This window comes from Phyllostomus hastatus, unplaced genomic scaffold (genome assembly GCF_019186645.2).
Source record: "Phyllostomus hastatus isolate PE091 unplaced genomic scaffold, TTU_PhHast_1.1 phas_contig_64, whole genome shotgun sequence".
Lineage (NCBI taxonomy): Eukaryota > Metazoa > Chordata > Mammalia > Chiroptera > Phyllostomidae > Phyllostomus > Phyllostomus hastatus.
In genome coordinates, this window is record NW_025333928.1 from 1,961,774 (window position 1) to 1,981,291 (window position 19,518).

The 19,518-nt window shown below is 41.9% G+C and overlaps 1 protein-coding gene across 2 annotated transcripts in view; it reads right to left on the reverse strand.

The window, feature by feature from the left end:
- Positions 1–750: 750 nt before the first annotated feature.
- Positions 751–19,518, reverse strand: part of DCUN1D3 (defective in cullin neddylation 1 domain containing 3) — a 39,373-nt gene continuing 20,605 nt past the window's right edge. For both annotated transcript variants that reach the window (XM_045848940.1, XM_045848941.1), the window contains exons 2-3: positions 2,865–3,400; positions 751–1,469 (exon numbers count right to left, since the gene is read on the reverse strand). In XM_045848940.1, coding sequence (XP_045704896.1) covers positions 986–1,469; positions 2,865–3,295 — 915 coding nt within the window. In that variant the 5' untranslated portion in view covers positions 3,296–3,400 and the 3' untranslated portion in view covers positions 751–985. The remainder of the gene's footprint in view (positions 1,470–2,864; positions 3,401–19,518) is intronic.

Here is a 19,518-nt window from a genome sequence, read left to right on the forward strand (position 1 = left end):
AATGTTTTTTAAAAAGTATTCAAGCAGAGCTCCACACCACAGTTTTCCTTCAAGTCAGGTGGCCAGCAGGCAGTTTTCCAACCACCAGAAACAGAAACTTTGGCTCCGAGGCAAATAAAAAATGTATTTCCACTTACAACATGAAAATACAGAAAATTCACCAAAAACAAAAACTATCAAAGTCTACTTCCAGCAAACCTGAGGTAGCACTGCTTTCTCTGCATTCAGTACTTAAGTGGTTGTTAGTATGTATTCTAAAATCACTGCTCACTTGACTGACAGGTGCAGCATGTTGGTACATAAACTCAACATGAAATGCAATGGGTCAAAGAAGGAATGAGCAAGAAGACTGAGAAGGAAGAATTTCAGATAAATTTGCTTAAAAGGGGGTTGTCACCAGACTACAGACACTCTGACTGGCCTTGGCTCTCCAAGAGCTTTTACTCACCTGGGAATTAATGCAATGTGGTTAACAGTTAACACTGCTAATCAACTCTGTGTAAATCTTTAAAAATTATTATCACAACCTAAATTCAACCATGTAAACAGCACTACACACAGTACAGACCTGCCCTGAAAAAGACTATGCAAAACTTAGATCTGGCACTGCATTGTTTGCAATGTTAATTCAACCTAACTCGCCTATTCCCCACCCTGCTCTATGCCCTCCCTGACCAAAAAGTGCAACAAATGGCAGGCCAATGCAATCTGAAGGCTTAAAAAAAAAAAAAAGGAAGAAGATACACAACATGTAGCCAGGTTAAAATATTTTGGGGGACCCCCAAAAAGAAATAACCAAAATAACCCCCCAAAAAGAAGAAAGTGCCTAAAACATGATACAGCATTTTAGAGCCCTTTCAGATACAAGGCAGAGAAAGGTGTAGAGTAGAAAATATCTGGATATTAGGTAATTTCCAGAAAGGTCCAATTCCTCGGGTGGCTCCAGGGCAGTGGGCAGAGCCTTATGGCTGCCCAGAACAGAGCACTAAGTCTGCTCCTGGGGACACAAGCCCAAGGGCCCTGAGCTGAGCACACCTCCCCCAGCCCCTTCACTTTTCCTCCGCTCCATCTCCCACTCCACAAAGGTATCGAAGAGACTCGGCCAGGCCTCATCTTCGCTGTAGTTGCTGAGGTCGGGGCCAATCACCTGAGTGAAGTTAAGGAACATGTTCCAAGTGTCCCGGGAGATGCCCTTGATCCCAGAAGGGTTCTCTGTTAGGAAGTTTAGCCACTGGTCCAACACTGGAGGATTGTTCTGCGTAAAGACTAACTTCCACAGGGCAATGGCTATTTCCCGATGCAGTGACCGCTGCCCTTCTTCAGAATCCAGGCCAAACTGAAATGTAAACCGGTAGAGATCCTTGAATTTGTCCTCCTGTTTGGCTTCTATTAAGAGGCTGGGGAACTGGGCACAGATCCCATCAATGCTGTCTGCACTTATTGCTTTGCAGCCATCAAAAAACTCCTTCCTGCAACAGGAAGTAAGAGGCATAATTAATAATTGTAAATGAGAATCATTTCCTGTGAGGCAATACAGTGTAGTGATTAATACCATGGCTCTGAGAGGGGCTGGGTGGCCTGGGTGTGAATTCCTACTCCTCTACTTATGAGTTCTTTTCTTTTATCTGTGAAATGCTGAGGTTACTACATTGCTTCACAGGGTTTTGGTGAGGACAAGTTAGTATATGTCAACTGATTCTAATAGTGCCTGGCACATGGTAGGCAGTTGACAATGGTCTATTCATTCATGTATTCACCTTCCCAAAGTTAAACTCCCACTCCATGCCCTGCTTTCCATCCTGCAATAGTGACTGAGCTTCGGACTTTCCTCCCATATGGGGCCCTTCCTGCTCTCCTTTTGATTCTCTGAGTGTTTTTGGAATATTCTTGGTGACTGCCAAGAGAGATTTCTAAAGCCAAAGATGCTGCATGAACCTGAGTAACTGCCACCATAGATCAAAGTTCCATTATCAACAAACAAAAACTGTGTATGTATTCTGAATATCTGTGTAACACTTTCAGCTCAAAATATGGTCTCACATTGATCATCTTCTCAGAAACTACAGTATCCACTAAAGATACAAGGCCCCTGAGGTCTGCTGGGTAAGCTACCCAGGGGATAGAAATTATAGGAGGGACTTCTCAAAGTAAATTCTTTTTTTTTTTAGATTTTATTTATTCGCTTTTAGACAGAGTGGAAAGGAGAGAGGGAGAGAAACATCAATGTATGAAAGAAACATCAATTGGCTGCCTCTTGCATGCCCCATCAAGGGACCTGGCTTACAACCCAGGCATGTGTCCTGACTGGGAACTGAACTGGCGACCTTGCAGTTCACAGGCTGACACTCAACCCACTGAGCCACAATAGCGAGGGCTCAAAGTTAATTCTTATTTATCGCCTAGCACTTTGCAAACCACACCTTGGGGTGATCCTGCCATGTCCTTTCCAACAAACAACCTCTATAGGGATGTATGACCATGACAACGTGCAATTACTGCTAGATAACTGGGCCAGCTGAGGGCACTCACTCTACAGGCACTCTCAGGGTCTGGCATGTGACAAGTGCACAATAAATATCGAAGTGAGGGAACTGACAATTAGGGGAGTGAAAGGTCTGAAGCAACAGTGAGGCTTGGCAGCAACTTGGCAACAGGGCTCAACATGGGTTATACCTAGTTTAACTTCAGGCAAGGATGGCAAGTGCCCAGTTATCCAAAGGCTGAATAGCTTTAGGATAATTTGACAGAGAGAAAGACTTACCTAAACCCTTTGAAGCCAACCTAGTTTTATCCTAGCTGGGCACCACTGTCCAGTGGTGGTCTCTTTCCTTCTCTGCTCACTTGGAAAAGTATTTGTGACTAACCTGGTAAATTTGCACATGGTAGCAGCCTGGAACTTCCAAGCCAAAAGCAGCACTCGAAATTCTGTGGGATCCACACATAGGTCACTGCAAAAGCGCTCCATGCCTTCCTCCAAAATTGCATCCTCCCGCTCGTCCTTGTAGCGCCTGAACAGTTCTTCCAACCGCTGCAAGGAAGACTCTTCGGCATTAGACTTGGGCTCCCTCCCAGCATCTCCTGAGGATGTTGGCAGCTGGCAGGCCTCAGTGGCAGTCTCTGCCTTCTTGGTCCCATTAACGAGGATATCCCCACCTGGCTTGCCACAAGCTGGCAGCTGTTCATCGCGGTGGCCTGCACCTCGCCTGTTGTGTGACTTGCTGCTGGGATCTCGATCTCCATTCTTGCTGCCCAGGGTTGATGAGGGATTCTTGCACTTGGTGACACACTGGCCCATGGTACTGGTAGCCTGGCCTCTAGAGTGGCCCCGTCTGGATCAGATGCCCTCGCTGCCACTGGCCCTTGAATCTCAACATGCCATCAGCCAGAGAAGCCAGCCAAACTGGAAGAAAATGAGAAAGTAGTCACCAGTGGACAAGGAAAAAGGATATGGAAGCCACCCTCCAGGGACTGGACGGCACATGGAGCCAACCACAAACCAGGACAAACACTGGGCTCATCAGCACCTTCCCTGTAAGGCAGCCCTGCACATTCACCTTAGAAATGCAGTGGCTATACAGCACATATGGAGAACCAATACAGAAAATTTCTAAAATTCCTACAATAATGTAGGCTACAAAGAAGCTGATTCATGTGCAGAATGCATCAAGGAAAACTATATGTTTGCCAGAAATATTCCAGAGGAAATCTGTCTTGCTAACTTGCCATCACATAAGAAAGTTATTTGAACATGAATTAAACCAGAAGGAGCACATAAAAGGTTCATCTTCTGGTCTCTGAGGTCAAAATTCTCAGATTTCCTTTTCAAGTACGATGATGAATAGAGAGAAGGGGTATCTGCATCCAACACAACTATAGATTTCATAATGACCTCAAAGGATGAGGTAAAGAGTCAAGGCTACAAGAAGAGTCCCAGCCAAAAAGCAAAGTAAAATTTGTCTATGATCTCTTCAGAGTCCTTTCAGAGACTCCCACATAGTACATGAAATGCGCTTTCTCCACCTTAGGAGCCACCCACAAAACCTGTAGTCCATGCCAAGGTTCCCAGTCCCCAAGCAGCTTTCCTCACCACATCAGGTTCTCTGCAAAGTGGTATGTAGGCAGAATGCAAGCCAAGTTCACACTATCTATTAATGTCCTATAGGCCTAATTAATCGACTCAGTCCTCCAAGAGGGTGTCTCCAATAGAAATATTTCAAATAAAAAACCTAACCCTACATCTACAAGAACTGGAGGAACAATAACAAACAAAGCCCAGAGGAAGGAGAAGGAAGGAAATCAAGATCAGAAGTCAATGACACAGAGACTAAAAGAACAATTCAAAGGACCAATAAATCCAAGAGCTAGTTCTATGAAAAGATAACAAAAAATTGATAGGCCTTTAACCAGAGCACTCAAGAAAAAAAGAGGATGCAAATAAAATCAGAAACAAAATAAGAAAAATTACAACAAATACCACAGAAGTACAAAGGATTGTGAGAAATTACTATAAACAACTATATACAAAGAAGTATGAAAACCTGGGTGAAAGGGACAAATTTCTAGAAACATATAATACCCCAAACTGAATCAAGAAGTAGCAGAGAGCTTGAAAGGCCAATAACAGCTGACGAAATTGAAGCAGTCATCAAAAAATTCCTGGAACACAAAAGCCATGGACTGGATGGGTTCACAGGAGAACTTTATAAAACATTTAGGAAAGACCTAACCACTATCCTTCTTAGGCTATTCCAAAAAATCGAAGAAGGAAGACTCCCAAACTCTTTTTATGAGGCCAACATTATACTAATCCCCCAAAAGACAAAGACAACAAAGAAAACTACAGGTCTATATTGCTGATGAATATAGGTGCTAAAATCTTCAACAAAATATTGGCAAACCAGATCCAGAAATACATTTAAAAGGTGATAAAACCATAATCAAGTCGGATTCATCCCAGGGATGCAAGGATGGAACAATGTTCACAAATCAATAAATGTAATAGCTTCTTCCAGCTAAAATGGAGACATAGGTAGATACACTTTGCCTCCTTGCTAAAACAAAGGGGCAACAACAAATTTACAGAAAAACAAAACAAAACAAAAACAGAACTGCCAGAAAATCAAACTGTATGGAAGTCCAACATCTAAGGAGTTAAAGAAGAAACATTTATCCAGACTGTTAGGAGGGAAAGAAACAGGCAGCCAGGGTGGAGAAGACTTATAGCAAGGCGCTGGCTGGAGGGGCCAGCAGTCCCACATTTGCATGTGGATAAACCTGGAGGAACAACTAGGGAGAGAGACAGACTGTACAACCCAGGGTTCCACTGCAGGGAAATAAAAGCCTCAAAACCTCTGGGAGTAAAAACCCACGGGGGTTGAGGCAGAAGAAGAAACTCCCAGCCACAAAGGAAAGTTCACTGGAGAGACACACAGGGTCCTAAAACCTACACAAAACCACCCACCTGGGAGTCCACATTCTAAGGGCCCAATTTGTTTGTGGGCAGTGGTGGAGGGGACTGGAAGCTGGCAAGAGCTGAACAAACAATACTGTTCCCTCTTGGACCCCTCCCGTACATACTGCCAAAACTCAGTGACCTGGGTTGGCCCGCCCTGGCAAATACCTAAGGCTCCACCCCTTACTACAAAACAGGCAGACTGAGACAAAAATATATGACCCTAATGAAAGAAAAGATCAAACCTCCAGAAAAAATACAACTAAGTGATTAGGAGATAGCCAACCTTCCAGATGCAGATTTCAAAACACTGGAAATCAGGATGCTCACAGAAATGGTTGAGTGTGATTGCAAATTAAGGAAAAACTGAAGGCTATGAAAAGTGAAATAAAGGAAAACACACAGGGAACCAACAGTGAAAGGAAGGAAACTAGGACTCAAAATCAATGGTTTGAACCAGAAGGAAGAAATAAACATTCAACCAGAACAGAATGAAGAAACAGGAATTTAAAAAAACGAGGAAAGCTTAGGAGCCTCCAGAACAATTTTAAACATTCCAATATCTGAATCATAGGGATGACAGAAGGAGAAGAGGAAGAGCAGGAAATTGAAAACTTATTTGAAAAGATAATGGAAGAAAACTTCCCTAATCTGGCAAAGGAAATAGACTTCCAGGAAGTCTAGGAAACTCAGAGAGTCCCAAAGAAGTTGGACTCAAGGAAGCACACACCAAGGCACATCATAATTACATTACCCAAGATGAAAGATAAGAAGAGAATCTTAAAACAGCAACAGAAAAGGAAAACAGATACATACAAAGCAGTTCCCATGAGACTATCAGCTTTCTCAGATTTCTCAGCTTTCTCAGATTTCTCAAAAGAAACCTTGCAGGCAAGAAGGGGCTGGAAAGAACTATTCGAAGTCTGAAAGGCAAGCACCTACATTCAAGATTATTCTATCCAACAAAGCTATCATTTATAATGGAAGGGCAGGTAAAATGCTCCCCAGATATTAAGTTAAAGGAGTTCATCATCACCATGCCCTTATTATATGAAATGTTAAAGGGACTTCTATAAGCAAAGAAGGTAAGAAATACAAACATTAAAATGATAAGAAACTCACAACTATCACCAACTGAACCTAAAAAAACAAAAACAGACTTAGCAAACAACAAAAACAGGAACAGAATCACAGAAATAGAGACCAGATGGAGGGTTATCGGCAGGGAGGTGGTGGGGGGAGAATGGGGGGAAGGTACAAGGATAAGAAGCATAAATGGTAGGTACAAAATAGACAGGGGTAGGTTAAGAATAGTATGGGAATTGGAGAAGCCAAACTACTTATATATATGACACATGGACATGAACTAAGATAGAATGATGGTGAGGGAGTGGGGTACAGGGTGGAGGGGAATAAAGGGTAGAAAAAAATGGGACAACTATAATAGCATAGTCAATAAAATATATTAAAAAATAAACGTAACATCACATAAACAAAATGAAAGACAAAAACCACATGATCATATCAATAGATGTGGAAAAAGCATTTGATAAAGTACACCACCCATTTATGATAAAAACATTCAGCAAAGTGAGAGTAGAGAGAGTATACCTCAATAGACTAAAGGCCTTATATGAGAAACTTACAAACAACATCACACTCAACAGACAAAAACTATAAGCTTTCACCCTAAGATGAGGAATAAGGCAAGGATACCCACTTTCACTACTTCTATTTAACACAGCACTGGAAGTTCTAGCCACAGTGATCAGATAAGAAGAAATAAAAGCCATCCAGATTGGAAAGGAGGAAGTAAAATTCTTCCTCCATACTGCATTGTTTGCAGATGACATGACAGTAACAGAAAATCCTTCACCAAAAACCTACTTGACCTCATAAGTGAATTAGGCTTAAGCAAAAAACTACTCAACCTAATAAGTGAATTTGGCAAAAACAGTGGGATTCAAAGACAGTATTCAGAAATCGAAGGCTTTTTTGTACACCAACAAAGGAATATCAGAAACAGAAATAAGGAAAAAAATTCCATTTGCTATAGCAACGAGAAAAATAAAGTACCTAGGAATAAACTTAAACAAGGAGATAAAAGATCTGTACTTGGAAAACTACAGAACACTGAAGAAATAAGTTAAGGAAGACACAATAAATGGGAGCATGTACCGTGTTCATAGATTGCAAGAACTAACATCATTAAAATTCCCATACTACCCAAAGCAATTTATAGATTCAATGCAATCCCTATTAAAATACCAATGACATATATAGAACAAATACTTCAAAATTTATATGGAACCATAAATGACCCTGAATAGCCTCAGCAATTTTGAGAAAGAAGAACAAACTAGGAGGGATCACAATACCTGACAAAATATATTACAAGGCCACTGTAATGAAAACAGTCTCGTACTAGCATAAGAACAGACATATAGATCAATGGAACAGAACAGATAGGACAGAAATAAAGCCATGCCTCTGTGATCTATTAATATCTGACAAATTAATATCTGACAAAAAAGGAAGCTGAATAAAATGGAGTAAAAATAGCCTCTTCAATAAATAGTGTTGGGAGAGCCAGACAGGTACATGCAAGAAAAATGAAACTAGAACACCAACTTATAAGACTTAAATATAAATTGTGACACCATAAAAGTCCTAGAGGAGAACACAGACAGGAAAATCTCAGATATCCCACATAGCAATATTTTCACTGATATATCCCCTAGGGCAAGGAATATAAGGAAACAAATGGGACTATATCAAAGTAAAAAGCTTCTGCACAACTAAAGAAAACATCAACAAAATGAAAAGGGAACCTACCGTAAAGGAAACCATATTTTCCAATGATACTTCAGACAAGGGTTTGATCTCCCAAATACATACAGAATGTAGACAACTGTACTCCGGGAAGACAAACAATCCAATTTAAAAAATGGGCAAAGGACATGAATGGACAGTTTTCTAAGGAGGACATACAGAGGGACCAGAAACATCTGCTCACCATCACTAGCTATCAGAGAGATGCAAATTAAAACCACAATGAGATACCACTTCACACTGGTGAGAATGGCCCTCAAGCAAAGCAACAAACAAGTGCTGGAGATGTTGTGGAGAAAGGGGAACCCTGGTGCACTGCTGGTGGGAATGCAGACTGGTACAGCCACTGTGGAAAACAGTATGGTATTGGCTCAAAAAACTAAAGATGAAATGCTTTTGATCCAGCGATCCCACTGCTGGCAGTATAACCTAAGAATCCTGAAATACCAATCCAAAAAAACCTATGCACCCCAATGTGCATAGCAGCACAATTTACAATGAATAGCCAGGAGCTGGAAGCAACCTAAGTGCCCATCAGTAAATGAGTGGATAAAAAACTGTGGTACAAATGTGGTACACAATGGAATACTACACAGCAGAAAGAAAGAAGGAACTGCTAATCTTCACGAGAACATGAATAGAACTGGAGAGTTTTATGGTAAATGAAGTAAGCCAGGCAGTGAAAGACAAATACCACATGATCTCACCTGTAAGTGGAACCTAATCAACAAAACAAATGATCAAAACAGAACCAGAGAGATGGAAATAAAGAACAAACTGACAGTAAGTAGAGGGGTGGGCGTGGGGGATAACAAAAGAAAGAAGGGGAAGAGCCAAGTCAAGGAACAACTATAAAGGACCCATGGACAAGGGTGTGGGGATTGATGTTGGGAGTGGGGGACTGAGCAGGGAAGAACAACAGGGGAAAAACTGGGATGACTGTAGTTGAACAACAATTAAAGAAAAGGTTGTCTCCATCTTAAAAGCAGGGCTGATTTATGCAAATACAATCTCTAAATGGTAGGAAAATTGCTACATGAAAAAGAAAAGTCTACGTAACGAACTCATCATGGTGGTTTATTACTAAGGTAATTAAAAGGTGTTTTTTATTTTTACTTTTTTAAGATTGTATGTTGTATGTATGTATGTATTTCAGAGAGGGGAAAGGAGAAAGAGAGGGAAAGAAACATCAATGTGTGGTTGCCTCTGGGGACCTGGCCCACAACCCTAGGCATGTGCCCTAGACTTGGAATTGAACCAGCGACCCTTTGGTTTGCAGGCCAGCACTTAATCCACTGAACCACACCAGCCAGGGCTAGAAGGTATTTTTTAAAGAATGCTAGAAATTCTGGGCCAGGAGTAAGACAATTTCCCCGATGCCCCTGTCTACTCAAGACTCTTAATTCTTACTTTCGACTAGTCCACTAGATCTATCTACAACTTAATACAGATGGTCCTTGACTTATGATGGTTCAACTTACAATGCTGCAAAAGCTATGTGGATAATAAATTATGTGAGATACACTTACTATAAAACAGCCTTTTTGTTAGATGATTTTGTAGACTACTATAAATTCTGAGCATGTTTAAGGTAGGCTAGGCTAAGCTGGAATGCTTGGTAGGCTAGGTGTATTAAATGCATTTCGACTTACGATATTTTTAGCCTACAACAGGTTTATTGGGGCAAAACCCACAATAAGTGGAGGAGCACCTGTACTTATAAAATTTTACCACCTTCTATAACTCAAGTTATAATGTTAATAGAATTTAGACCAGGAGCCAGAAGTATAATAGGGAAAGTGGATCAACCAATATCAGTACCATGTCTCAGCTCTAAGAACCTTCAAGATGCAAGTTCAATGGTCTTAGGAGACTGATAGTAGGATAGATGGTGCTTTTTATGGAAGGTTGAAACTCTGAACTTTACAGAAAGAACTTTAGCTTCCTCCAAATGGTGCCTGGATAAACTCGAGATTATCATCAAAAGGAACTCTAAGGGAAAGTCTGAGTGTACATGTTTAAAATGAAGAGCAGAATCACTCTGGAGTTATGGGAGATTCATTGTATCAGGGTGTGTCCTATTCTCCACCCTCAAAAAGAATAAATGAATAGAGAGAAGTCTACGTCTGTACATGCCCTCAAAAGATTCAGAGTTTCACTTAGTCTTCAGAAACACATTGAAATCCTTAAACAGTTTTTGATGTAGAAAATGACAGACACTAATAAGTATTTTTAAGCCTTTTTATGCTTTAAGAGTTCAACGCCTAAGACAAAAGCATAGCTTATTAAGCATTTAAGGGAAGCAACTGTTTGAGCTGAATTATCTCAAAATAAGCAAGAATATACCATGTAGCGGGTCTGATTTCCAGATTTGTGTTTCTAAATACTAGAACTACTAAAAGTAGTTGCTTTCTGAAACTGAAAGCAACTGAAAGAAACAAAAGGCCCAGACTCCACCCTCCCCTCCATGCTTGCAAACTGGCTGCTGTAATTCCAGGAACCCTACTCACCAAGGTCTGTTGCTCAGTTCCTGCTGCTGATGGAGATCCAGGTACCAGGTAAGGTAAGAGGATTTCCTGGCCTCCCTCTGACTCACCTACTTCAAGCCACTTACCCCACTCCCACCAGATGGATGTGTCATTGTACCAGCTTCCTCCAAAGCCTTGTGCCAAGGCCTTCAAGTAGGGGCAAAAAAGGTGGGCTTCCCAAAGACTCCAAATCCAACTTATACACATAGCCCCCCCAAGTTAAGAGCATCTTTGATGATCTGATACAGCACAGCCAGCTGAAACCTGAAGGCTTTTAACATGCCAAGCAGATGAGAAAAAGAAAGGGAAAAAAATTGACTTAAAAAGATGATCAATCAGCGAGTGTCAGCATTACGTCCCTTTCTTTCATTCTGGTCCCATCTTTGAAATACCCCCATTCCCACTGAGTATTGAGGCAAGTGGTAGGCTTGAGACAGGAGGAAATGTTTTCATATATGATGGTGAGGACAGCCACCTGACTATGCAAGCGGGCTCTCTTCTATTATGTCTACCTTCTAGTTCTGTTCCCACACTTTCCCCAGGCTCAATCAGAGTGCCCAACCCTGGGTCCCAGGCTGCCCACACTTCTTTAAGTATTTTACAGTTGAAATTTTTTCTGGTCCCACTAGCTGTTGGCTAATAGCTAATAATAGCAGTTATCAATTATTGAACATTTGATATCATGCTGGACATTGGTGCTAAGAAAAAGCACTAGTATGGACATTAAAACTCGTATATCCTCACCACAACCCTATTTAAAGACAAACTGAGGCACAAAGCAAATTACCTAACATCACAAACACAAAACACGGCATGTCGGGCTTGAGAAACCGTGACCCTTACCTGCTGAGCCCACCCATAACAGTGCATCTCGGGGAAAGCCCACAAACAGATGGGTCCCAAGCTCAAGAGTGTTACCACACAATTCCAGAGTAATGAGTCTTTCCATCAGCCAGCCACTGGAAAGACAACAACATGTGGTCTGTGCCCAGTACTCAAGGAAGGTGTCCTATTCACTGCCCTCTCCCAGGTGAGTCCTTGGTGATTCAGGTAGGACATATGCCCTTGGGCTCAGCCTCCCAGAAGTGGGGACTAAAATGATTCCAGAGGCCCTAACCCTGTGAAGCTTCAGCTCACTAGTATGGTTCAGAGATCCAGCTCTGCCAATGCTGTCTGACCCTGACTGACACCTGAATTTCTTCAACTTGCAAATATTGTCTGCTTCACTGTTGTAAGAATGCATCAGGAAATGCAGATGAAGGGTACCTGTCACACACTGTCTCCCTACCTCCTGAAGCCACTTAACATGACAACTATTATCAGCCAAATAGTATCTGGTTAGCCTACTCGAAACCCCAGCTTGTCCCATCAGAACAATGGGCTCCAGGTTACTGTTTCCCAGACCCTGCCAGGACACCAACCCGTCCTTTAGTCATGCACTTGGGTCTTATTCAAAAACAGTCCCTTGAACCATGGCACTGATCCTGCTCAAGGCACCACTGCCCAGAAATACCTGGGAGATCAGGTTCTCCATAGAATAAGACTCCTTGCGACAGATCCTGAATAAAATCAAGCTAAGTTTTGACTGTCCCCTATGGACATTCAGAATCGCTGGTCACTCCCTGTCCAGTGGGCAAGCTTCCAGCCAGTTCCAGAGTCCTTCCCTTTCCACTTAGTCCCAGGTAAGTTTGCAAAAAAACAGTATTTCTAACTACTCATTTCTTATACTCAGTTTAATGGAAATGCCTTCCCATTCAGTTCTCCTGCTAAGTGTCTGACGTGAACAGTATGGGCACTCCATCAGCCAGTCGTCAGTAACAGCATCACTATCAATGAATACCACTCTGTATTTATTAGTACATTATAATAGATCCACATAAATGTAGCTCTGGGAATTCATTAACCCCATTTCATAGGAAAAGAAGTGAAGGCATACCATTGTCAAGGAGCTACCTAGGGAGGCAGAAACAGGAGTGGAATAATTAAGAGGGTAAGCTTAGCAGGCAGATAAACCTGAATCTGAGTCACTGGGATGGAGCCAGCTATGTGGCTTCAGCAGGTAAGTTTAAAATTGGACAGCTGGACCTCAAGGACTGCTGGGTGCAGTAAATGCGATAATCCATGTAAAATGCTCTGCCCATACCTGACTCACAGAAAGGACTCAGCCATTTATTAGAGTTGTTAATATCAAAAAAGTCCATGACAGAATCAAGCCTCCTTTGTAACAGTGCCCTTTTCTGAGGCCATCCCACTCTGCCACACCAGAAAGGCATGCGGAACTCCCCAGGTGCCCACAGCAGCTCTGCTCACAGTAAGTGACTGCTGCCTCCTTCTACTAAGTGGCAAAAATGAGTTGAATGGAGCCAGGGACGAGGAGGGGTGGAGAGAAAGGAAAGGAAGAAATAATCTGGTGACAGAAAACAAACAAACAAACAAACAAACAAACAAACAAACAGTTATAGCTTGGGGATTACCTGAAAGATGGAAGACAGCAACTGCTCAGCCTATGCTGGACCAAGATCAGTCTCCAGGTTTTCCTCTTCAACTTCAACTCCAGTGGCTTCTGTTTCCCTCCTTCCCTCCCTCTCTGAACATCAGCCTCCAGCCTCCCTCCTTCCCTGGGCCAACCCTGGCTGCTGTTCATGGGCATGGGCTTGGCTGTCTGCCTGGACCCAGGCCTGAAGCTGGTGGCACTGATAGGCTGAGGGCAGTCCCGGAGGCTGTGATCCCTGCAGGCGGCTCTGACCCAAAGAGCAACCAGGAAGCTGCTTCCATCTCATGGAGTTCTGTGAAGCTACCATCAGGCTAGTCCCTGTTTTCTAGGACTTACTGTCTACTGCTGAGAAAAAATCGCCTCTTGGAGAACTGAACAACCATTAAGGGATAAACCACACAGACACAGTGCAAAAGGAGACAGGAAAGGGAGAGACGAGTGTGAACTCGTGTTACAGAAAGAAATGTGGAGGGACTAACGAGGAGGAACTCACAGTTGTGGGACATGGGTTGCACACTTCACACACATCCTCACCTTCACATTTCCTAACCACTGGACTATCAAAGCTTGTACCCATTATGAAACAGGTTTCTTCACTACTCAGCACTGAGCCTAGGAAATGAAACCAGTCCATCAGACCGCAAGGCCTGTTCTGAGTCATTCAATGACTGGAGCATGGAATGGAAAGGAAGGAGGCAAAGAGCACATCCAGCTGGTTCATGTTGAGAGGTGATTTTAAAATATGTATTGATAGACCTGGCTGGTGTAGCTCAGTGGACTGATCTCGGGCTGCAAATTGAAGGGTCACAGGTTCGATTCCCAGTCAGGGCACATGCCTGGGTTGCAGGACAGGTCCCCAGTAGGGGCCACATGAGAGGCAACCAAACATTAATGTTTCTCTCCCTTTCTCCCTCCCTTCCCCCCCCCTCTAAAAATAAATAAATAAAATTTAAAAAATATGTATTGATAGCAGTATCTTTTAAGTTACATATATTCACTGAGGAGACTGATATAAATTGTTGCATTTAACCCATTACAACACTATTCGGAAGAGAATATAATCTTCCTTTTACAGAGAGGAAAATGAATGGAGATTAAGGGATTTGGCTGAAGGTCATACATCAGTCTATAAAGGAAAAAGGATTTCAGTTCTGGTGTCTGATGTATCATTCCACTTCACTGGCCTTACTCTGTTCTCTGTCTGCTAGGATGTGTGCTAGGATATACCTTTCCCCTAGGGAGATGATAATGAGCAAGAAGAAAAGATACATTAACACTTGGGTGTTCTCAAGTGGTACTTAGTCAATAGGAAGAGAGTCAACTCCCAGGAAGCCTTCAGTTCTGGTCTGGGATCTCCCTGAGCAATGTGTACCCTTGAACATGTCATTTAACCTCTGAATTTCTGGGATCCTAACACTGAAATATGGGGTCTGGACTATTGTGGGATTACCTTCACTTTTTGTTACCCAAAGAGGATAAAGTTCTAATTTGCAAGTCTTCTGACGACAAACACTGTCCTCCTTAGAGAAGAGCTCTCACATTTCTTGCCCAAGCCTATCCAAGCCAACAGAAAACCAGGTAAGACCAAGAGGAGAGTGAAAGCAGGGCTACACCAATCTGAACAAGGAGTGAAAAATTATCCTGTTGGTCCAGCCTTCCCTCTCTCTCTTTAATCATCTTAGTTTGATCTCTCCAGAGTCAGCAACAGGCCCTGACATATGGAAAACAGACCAGAACAAGATGGCTCCATACTGCAGCTGGTTGGTCAGGAAGCCCACTCAGAGGAATGCTATGATGGCTGCTAAAGGGAGTCTGTTACCTAAGGAAACAGCCCTGGGAAATAAGCAACTAAAATCAGGAGGCAAATGCTAAGCACGAAACACTAGCGTCAGTGTCAGCAAGGCTTCCTTGAGAAAAGGGACTAATCCAATCTACCCTTCTCATTCTTTTCCTATGTTCAGAAGCAAGGAGCCACTGACAAATGCTGGTGTTTCTACATATCAGTAATAAGAAATCCATCTTTCAAACTTTCAAGTAAACGGTTAGTAGAGCTAGTCAGGTGCATGCTTTTTTTCCTACTCTATCTGCCAGATACTCAAAGGCCAGAGAACATGAGGACATGAGTTCCTTAGCTCTTCATTGGCTGCCAGGGGCTGAAGCCGCTGCACAAGAGCAGCCATCCCTATGGGGAATCTCAAAGCCAAGATCATGAGGGCCCCTGTTCTCACCAGGCAGCTGCAGAAGCTGAATGACCAACCAAGAAAAGGCTGGGACTGGGTGGTGCCCACTTGTGAGTTACTTCCTAGAAAGTAAATTTCCAAAATTAATGAGGAGGAAGGCTGAGTATTGTAAATGCAGTCACTTGCTGTCACCTGGAACTTGGGATTTACAAGACTGTCTTTGGAAATTAGGTCTTACCCATAGCAACTTGGGAGGGGAAGCTCTTCCTTCTGCTAAAGCACACAGGCCCCATCTGCTGCTATTTTCACGCCTTTAAATGGCTTTTTGTCCTAAAATGTACTGCAGCAACAAGCTAAGACAAGAGTTGTAATTGGGGTTGGTAGGAACACGTGACTTTCTACATCAACCAATCTTAAAAGTGAAAAAAAAAAAAAAAAGAGAACAAGGATGAAGGGAGAGAGGAAGGAAGGAAACAAAAAAAATTTTGAAGAAAATAAACTAATTGGTATGTTTCTGTAAAATAATCTTAGCTCCTAAGACCAACCAGGTTTGCACAAAGTAATTTTTCTTTTCTTTTTAACATGTTCTTACCGTTCCTTACCTTGCATACTTCAAATACACTAATAAGAATATCTACCCAGTTAAGACCTGAGGACTGCAGCCAGTTTAGGTTGCTAAAACAAATACTACTTGCCAAATACAGCCAAGCCAACACACACACACACTATAAAATTTCCAAATACCAAATCATAAAGCCTTTTGGGTCTCTGGACTCCAGAACTAAACTATATTATTAATCCCCACATAACTCAAAATAACCCAAAAGGAGTCGTATCACTTTACTGACCCATATTTGGAATACTTTTTGCTGTCATACTACCTACTTCTGTGCAGACAGCCCCACTGAGGGCACAGAGTCTTAAACTGGCCACTATTTGCTTTTTCCCCATCCTCTTTGGTTACTCCCCCTGTTTAAAGCCAGAGGGCTGGGCTGTACTAGGTGTGTGCTGCATGGCATCATAATGAAAATGGCACACCTGCCACACTTTGTCTCTGAGTTTAAGCTTGGAGTTTATCTTCTTACCTAGCAGACGGGCACCCTGGACCCAGGGGAAGGGAGACCACTAACCAGATACAAATTCCCTGCTTCCCTTAGTGTGTGGATACCAGCCACTCAGGTTGAGGATGACTAATCCTCAACACCCAATCACCACATCAACTCTTCACTTTTCAGTCATCTTTTCAGGAATTCAGTTGTCAGTAACTGACTGAAAAATAGTTAACTGGAGATGATACTTGGTTTTTGCATCTAAGCCAAAGGAAGGCAAGAAAGGAAATTATGAAATGAATCAAAAGATGAGGAAGGAACCCCATACAAAGATGACATGCCTTAAAGGGGTACGTGAGTGACCTCAAATGTCTCTGTGTGATTCCCAGAGCTACATTTTCTCTAAGTAGGCCTCAGATTCACCACACAGTAATTCATCAATCTCTTAAAATGTTTGCTAATTCTTTAAGGAAAAAAACCCAAATCCATTAAGCCATATTTACCAGTTTCTCCCTAGAGGTCCAAGATGGTAGCTGACTGTTAACGCATAGTTAGCAGGAAGAGGACCAGAAAAAAGATCTGTACAATCAAAGAATATATGTTTTCAGCCACCTCAGTAAGCTAGTCAGAGAAGGGAGGCCACTAAGGCTTTCTCTTACACTGCCAAATTCAGAAGCATTCCACATTATTATATAGAATTTAAAAAATACAAAGCAAATGGGAAAGAAAGTCCCCTAGTAACCTGCCACCCACAATTAATATGTGGGAGTCTATCCACACAGTCTCTTCTATGAGCACACATAGGTGGCACACAGAGATGGATGGCACCCATGCTTGTACATATTATGCACATGGAACTTTTAAACAAAACTGGAGTTGTACTGTACATTCTATTTTGCAAACTTTTCCATTGCCACTTTGGTATATCAATATTCTCGTCTCATACAATGCTTTTAAAAGAGCAGCAATTCAATAGTAGTACTAGCATTACTACTAATGTACTAGCCATTTCATGTAACCCACAGACTATTTATATTCTACTATTCAATCTATCAAAACTTTGGTGCTGTACTGCAAAGGGGGTACAAAAAGGTTGAGACTCTTTTAAAATATATTTAATAGATAAGCCTTCCACTGGATTGGGATACTACAATTTGTTCATTTAATCCCATTGTTGGACAATACTGGAACAATAAACAGGATATGCAGCTAATAAACTAAAATCTTTATAATTATTTCCTGAGAACAAATTCCCAGAAATGAAACCAACAAATGAAAATATATGCAAAAAATTATATAAATTATCCAACGTGAATTCCAAAAAAGTAGTGATAATTCACATAACAGCAATATATTAGAGTATATATTTCTCCCAACATCATCTTGTAATACTGGCCATCTAATTAAGTTTTTAAAAAATCCTTACCCAAAGCACATTAAGATATTATCTTTAAGGAAAAATGTCAAACTGCCAAAGGAAGATGAAAAACAGGTAAAGAAGGAAACCACTTGCTTCACTGTAAATCACTTCAGAAAGGCTGACAAATCCAATGGTTCTAGCTCCAAGGACTGCAAAGCAATGTTGGTAAATAGTGATTAGGGGCAGGGGTTGAAGGGCAGAAAGAGATTAATCATAAGGACATCTTTCATTTATATATGAATTTCCCAAATTTATTCTTTCAAAAGAAAAGCAACCTCTCTTCCTTGCCCCCACCAAAAAGAAAAAAAAAAGAAAGATAAAAAGAAAGAAAGAAAGAAGAGCAATGATGATTCCCATATTAAGGTCTGATGAAGACTAGTTCCCTTATTATACAGGTTTAGCATCAAGGGTAGAAGGGTCTGGCCAATGTAACAGCCAGAACCTGAGGGAAATCACATTCCCAGGGAGCTTGAGGCTTGCTCAAAATAGAACTGTGGGCCCTGGTCCAGCAGCTCAGTTGGTTGGAGTGTCATCCTGTATACCACAGGTGGCAAACACAAGGCCTGCAGGATAAATCTGGCCCTCCACCTTGTTTTATCCAGACTGGCACCTTGTTTCTACCAGGCGGCAGCGCAGAGCTCTTGCTTAACTATTAAGGAGTAGTTACGTTTATTTTAGTAGTTAATTTTAGTTCTAAAATTACATTTGGCCCTTTGAAGGCAACCGCAAGGCTGATGTAGCCCCTGGTGAAAATGAGTTTGACACCCCTGCTGTACACCAAAAGGCTGCAGGTTCGATCCCTGGTCAGGGCATGTACAAAAGGTAACCAATTAATGTTTCTCTCTCTAAAATCAAATACAAATCCTCAGGTGAGGATTTAAGAAGAAAAAAAAAAATAGAACTGTTGAACCCCTGGAAATGATTAATATGCTGGCCTACCTTATCATATGGCCCACAGACTTATTATATGGGCTTTCTAATTCAAAATGAAGCCATGGCTACTACTACTGCATGCAGTAGAGTCTTCCCCAGCATCCAAGATCTTCATCAGAAGACCCCTCTTGCTCGCTCTTGGCCAAGTGGTAGGGTGGCACTCATTATGGACCATGTGACTCAGGCCCACCAAAGATCACATGCCCCTGGCTTCAAAGACTGGGTCAGGGATAAGCAGGTGACCTTAGCCAGCCAGAGTGAATTAAGTACTGCAAACACAGGAGGCTGGAGCTGCTACACTAATCTGATCAGAAACAGCCACCAGGGAAAATAATAATGCCTATCAAAAGGTTAAATGGTTGCTTCTTACCATGGAAGCCAAGAATAACCACAAGTGACAAGGAGAAAATGAGTTTTGAAGGCATTATTTGCACCCTGAATCCAACTGTACCTAAACTAAAGTCAGATTGAAGCCTAAATTTCAGTTATATCAGCCAATAAACTCCCCTTCTGCATAAGCCAAATGTTAGGTTTTCTGTAATAAAAGGAATTCCTACCAAGACAGGCTCTGTTACTCACATTTCTTCTATTCACAAAACAAAGAAAAGAGAAGATCTGATACCTGGACCT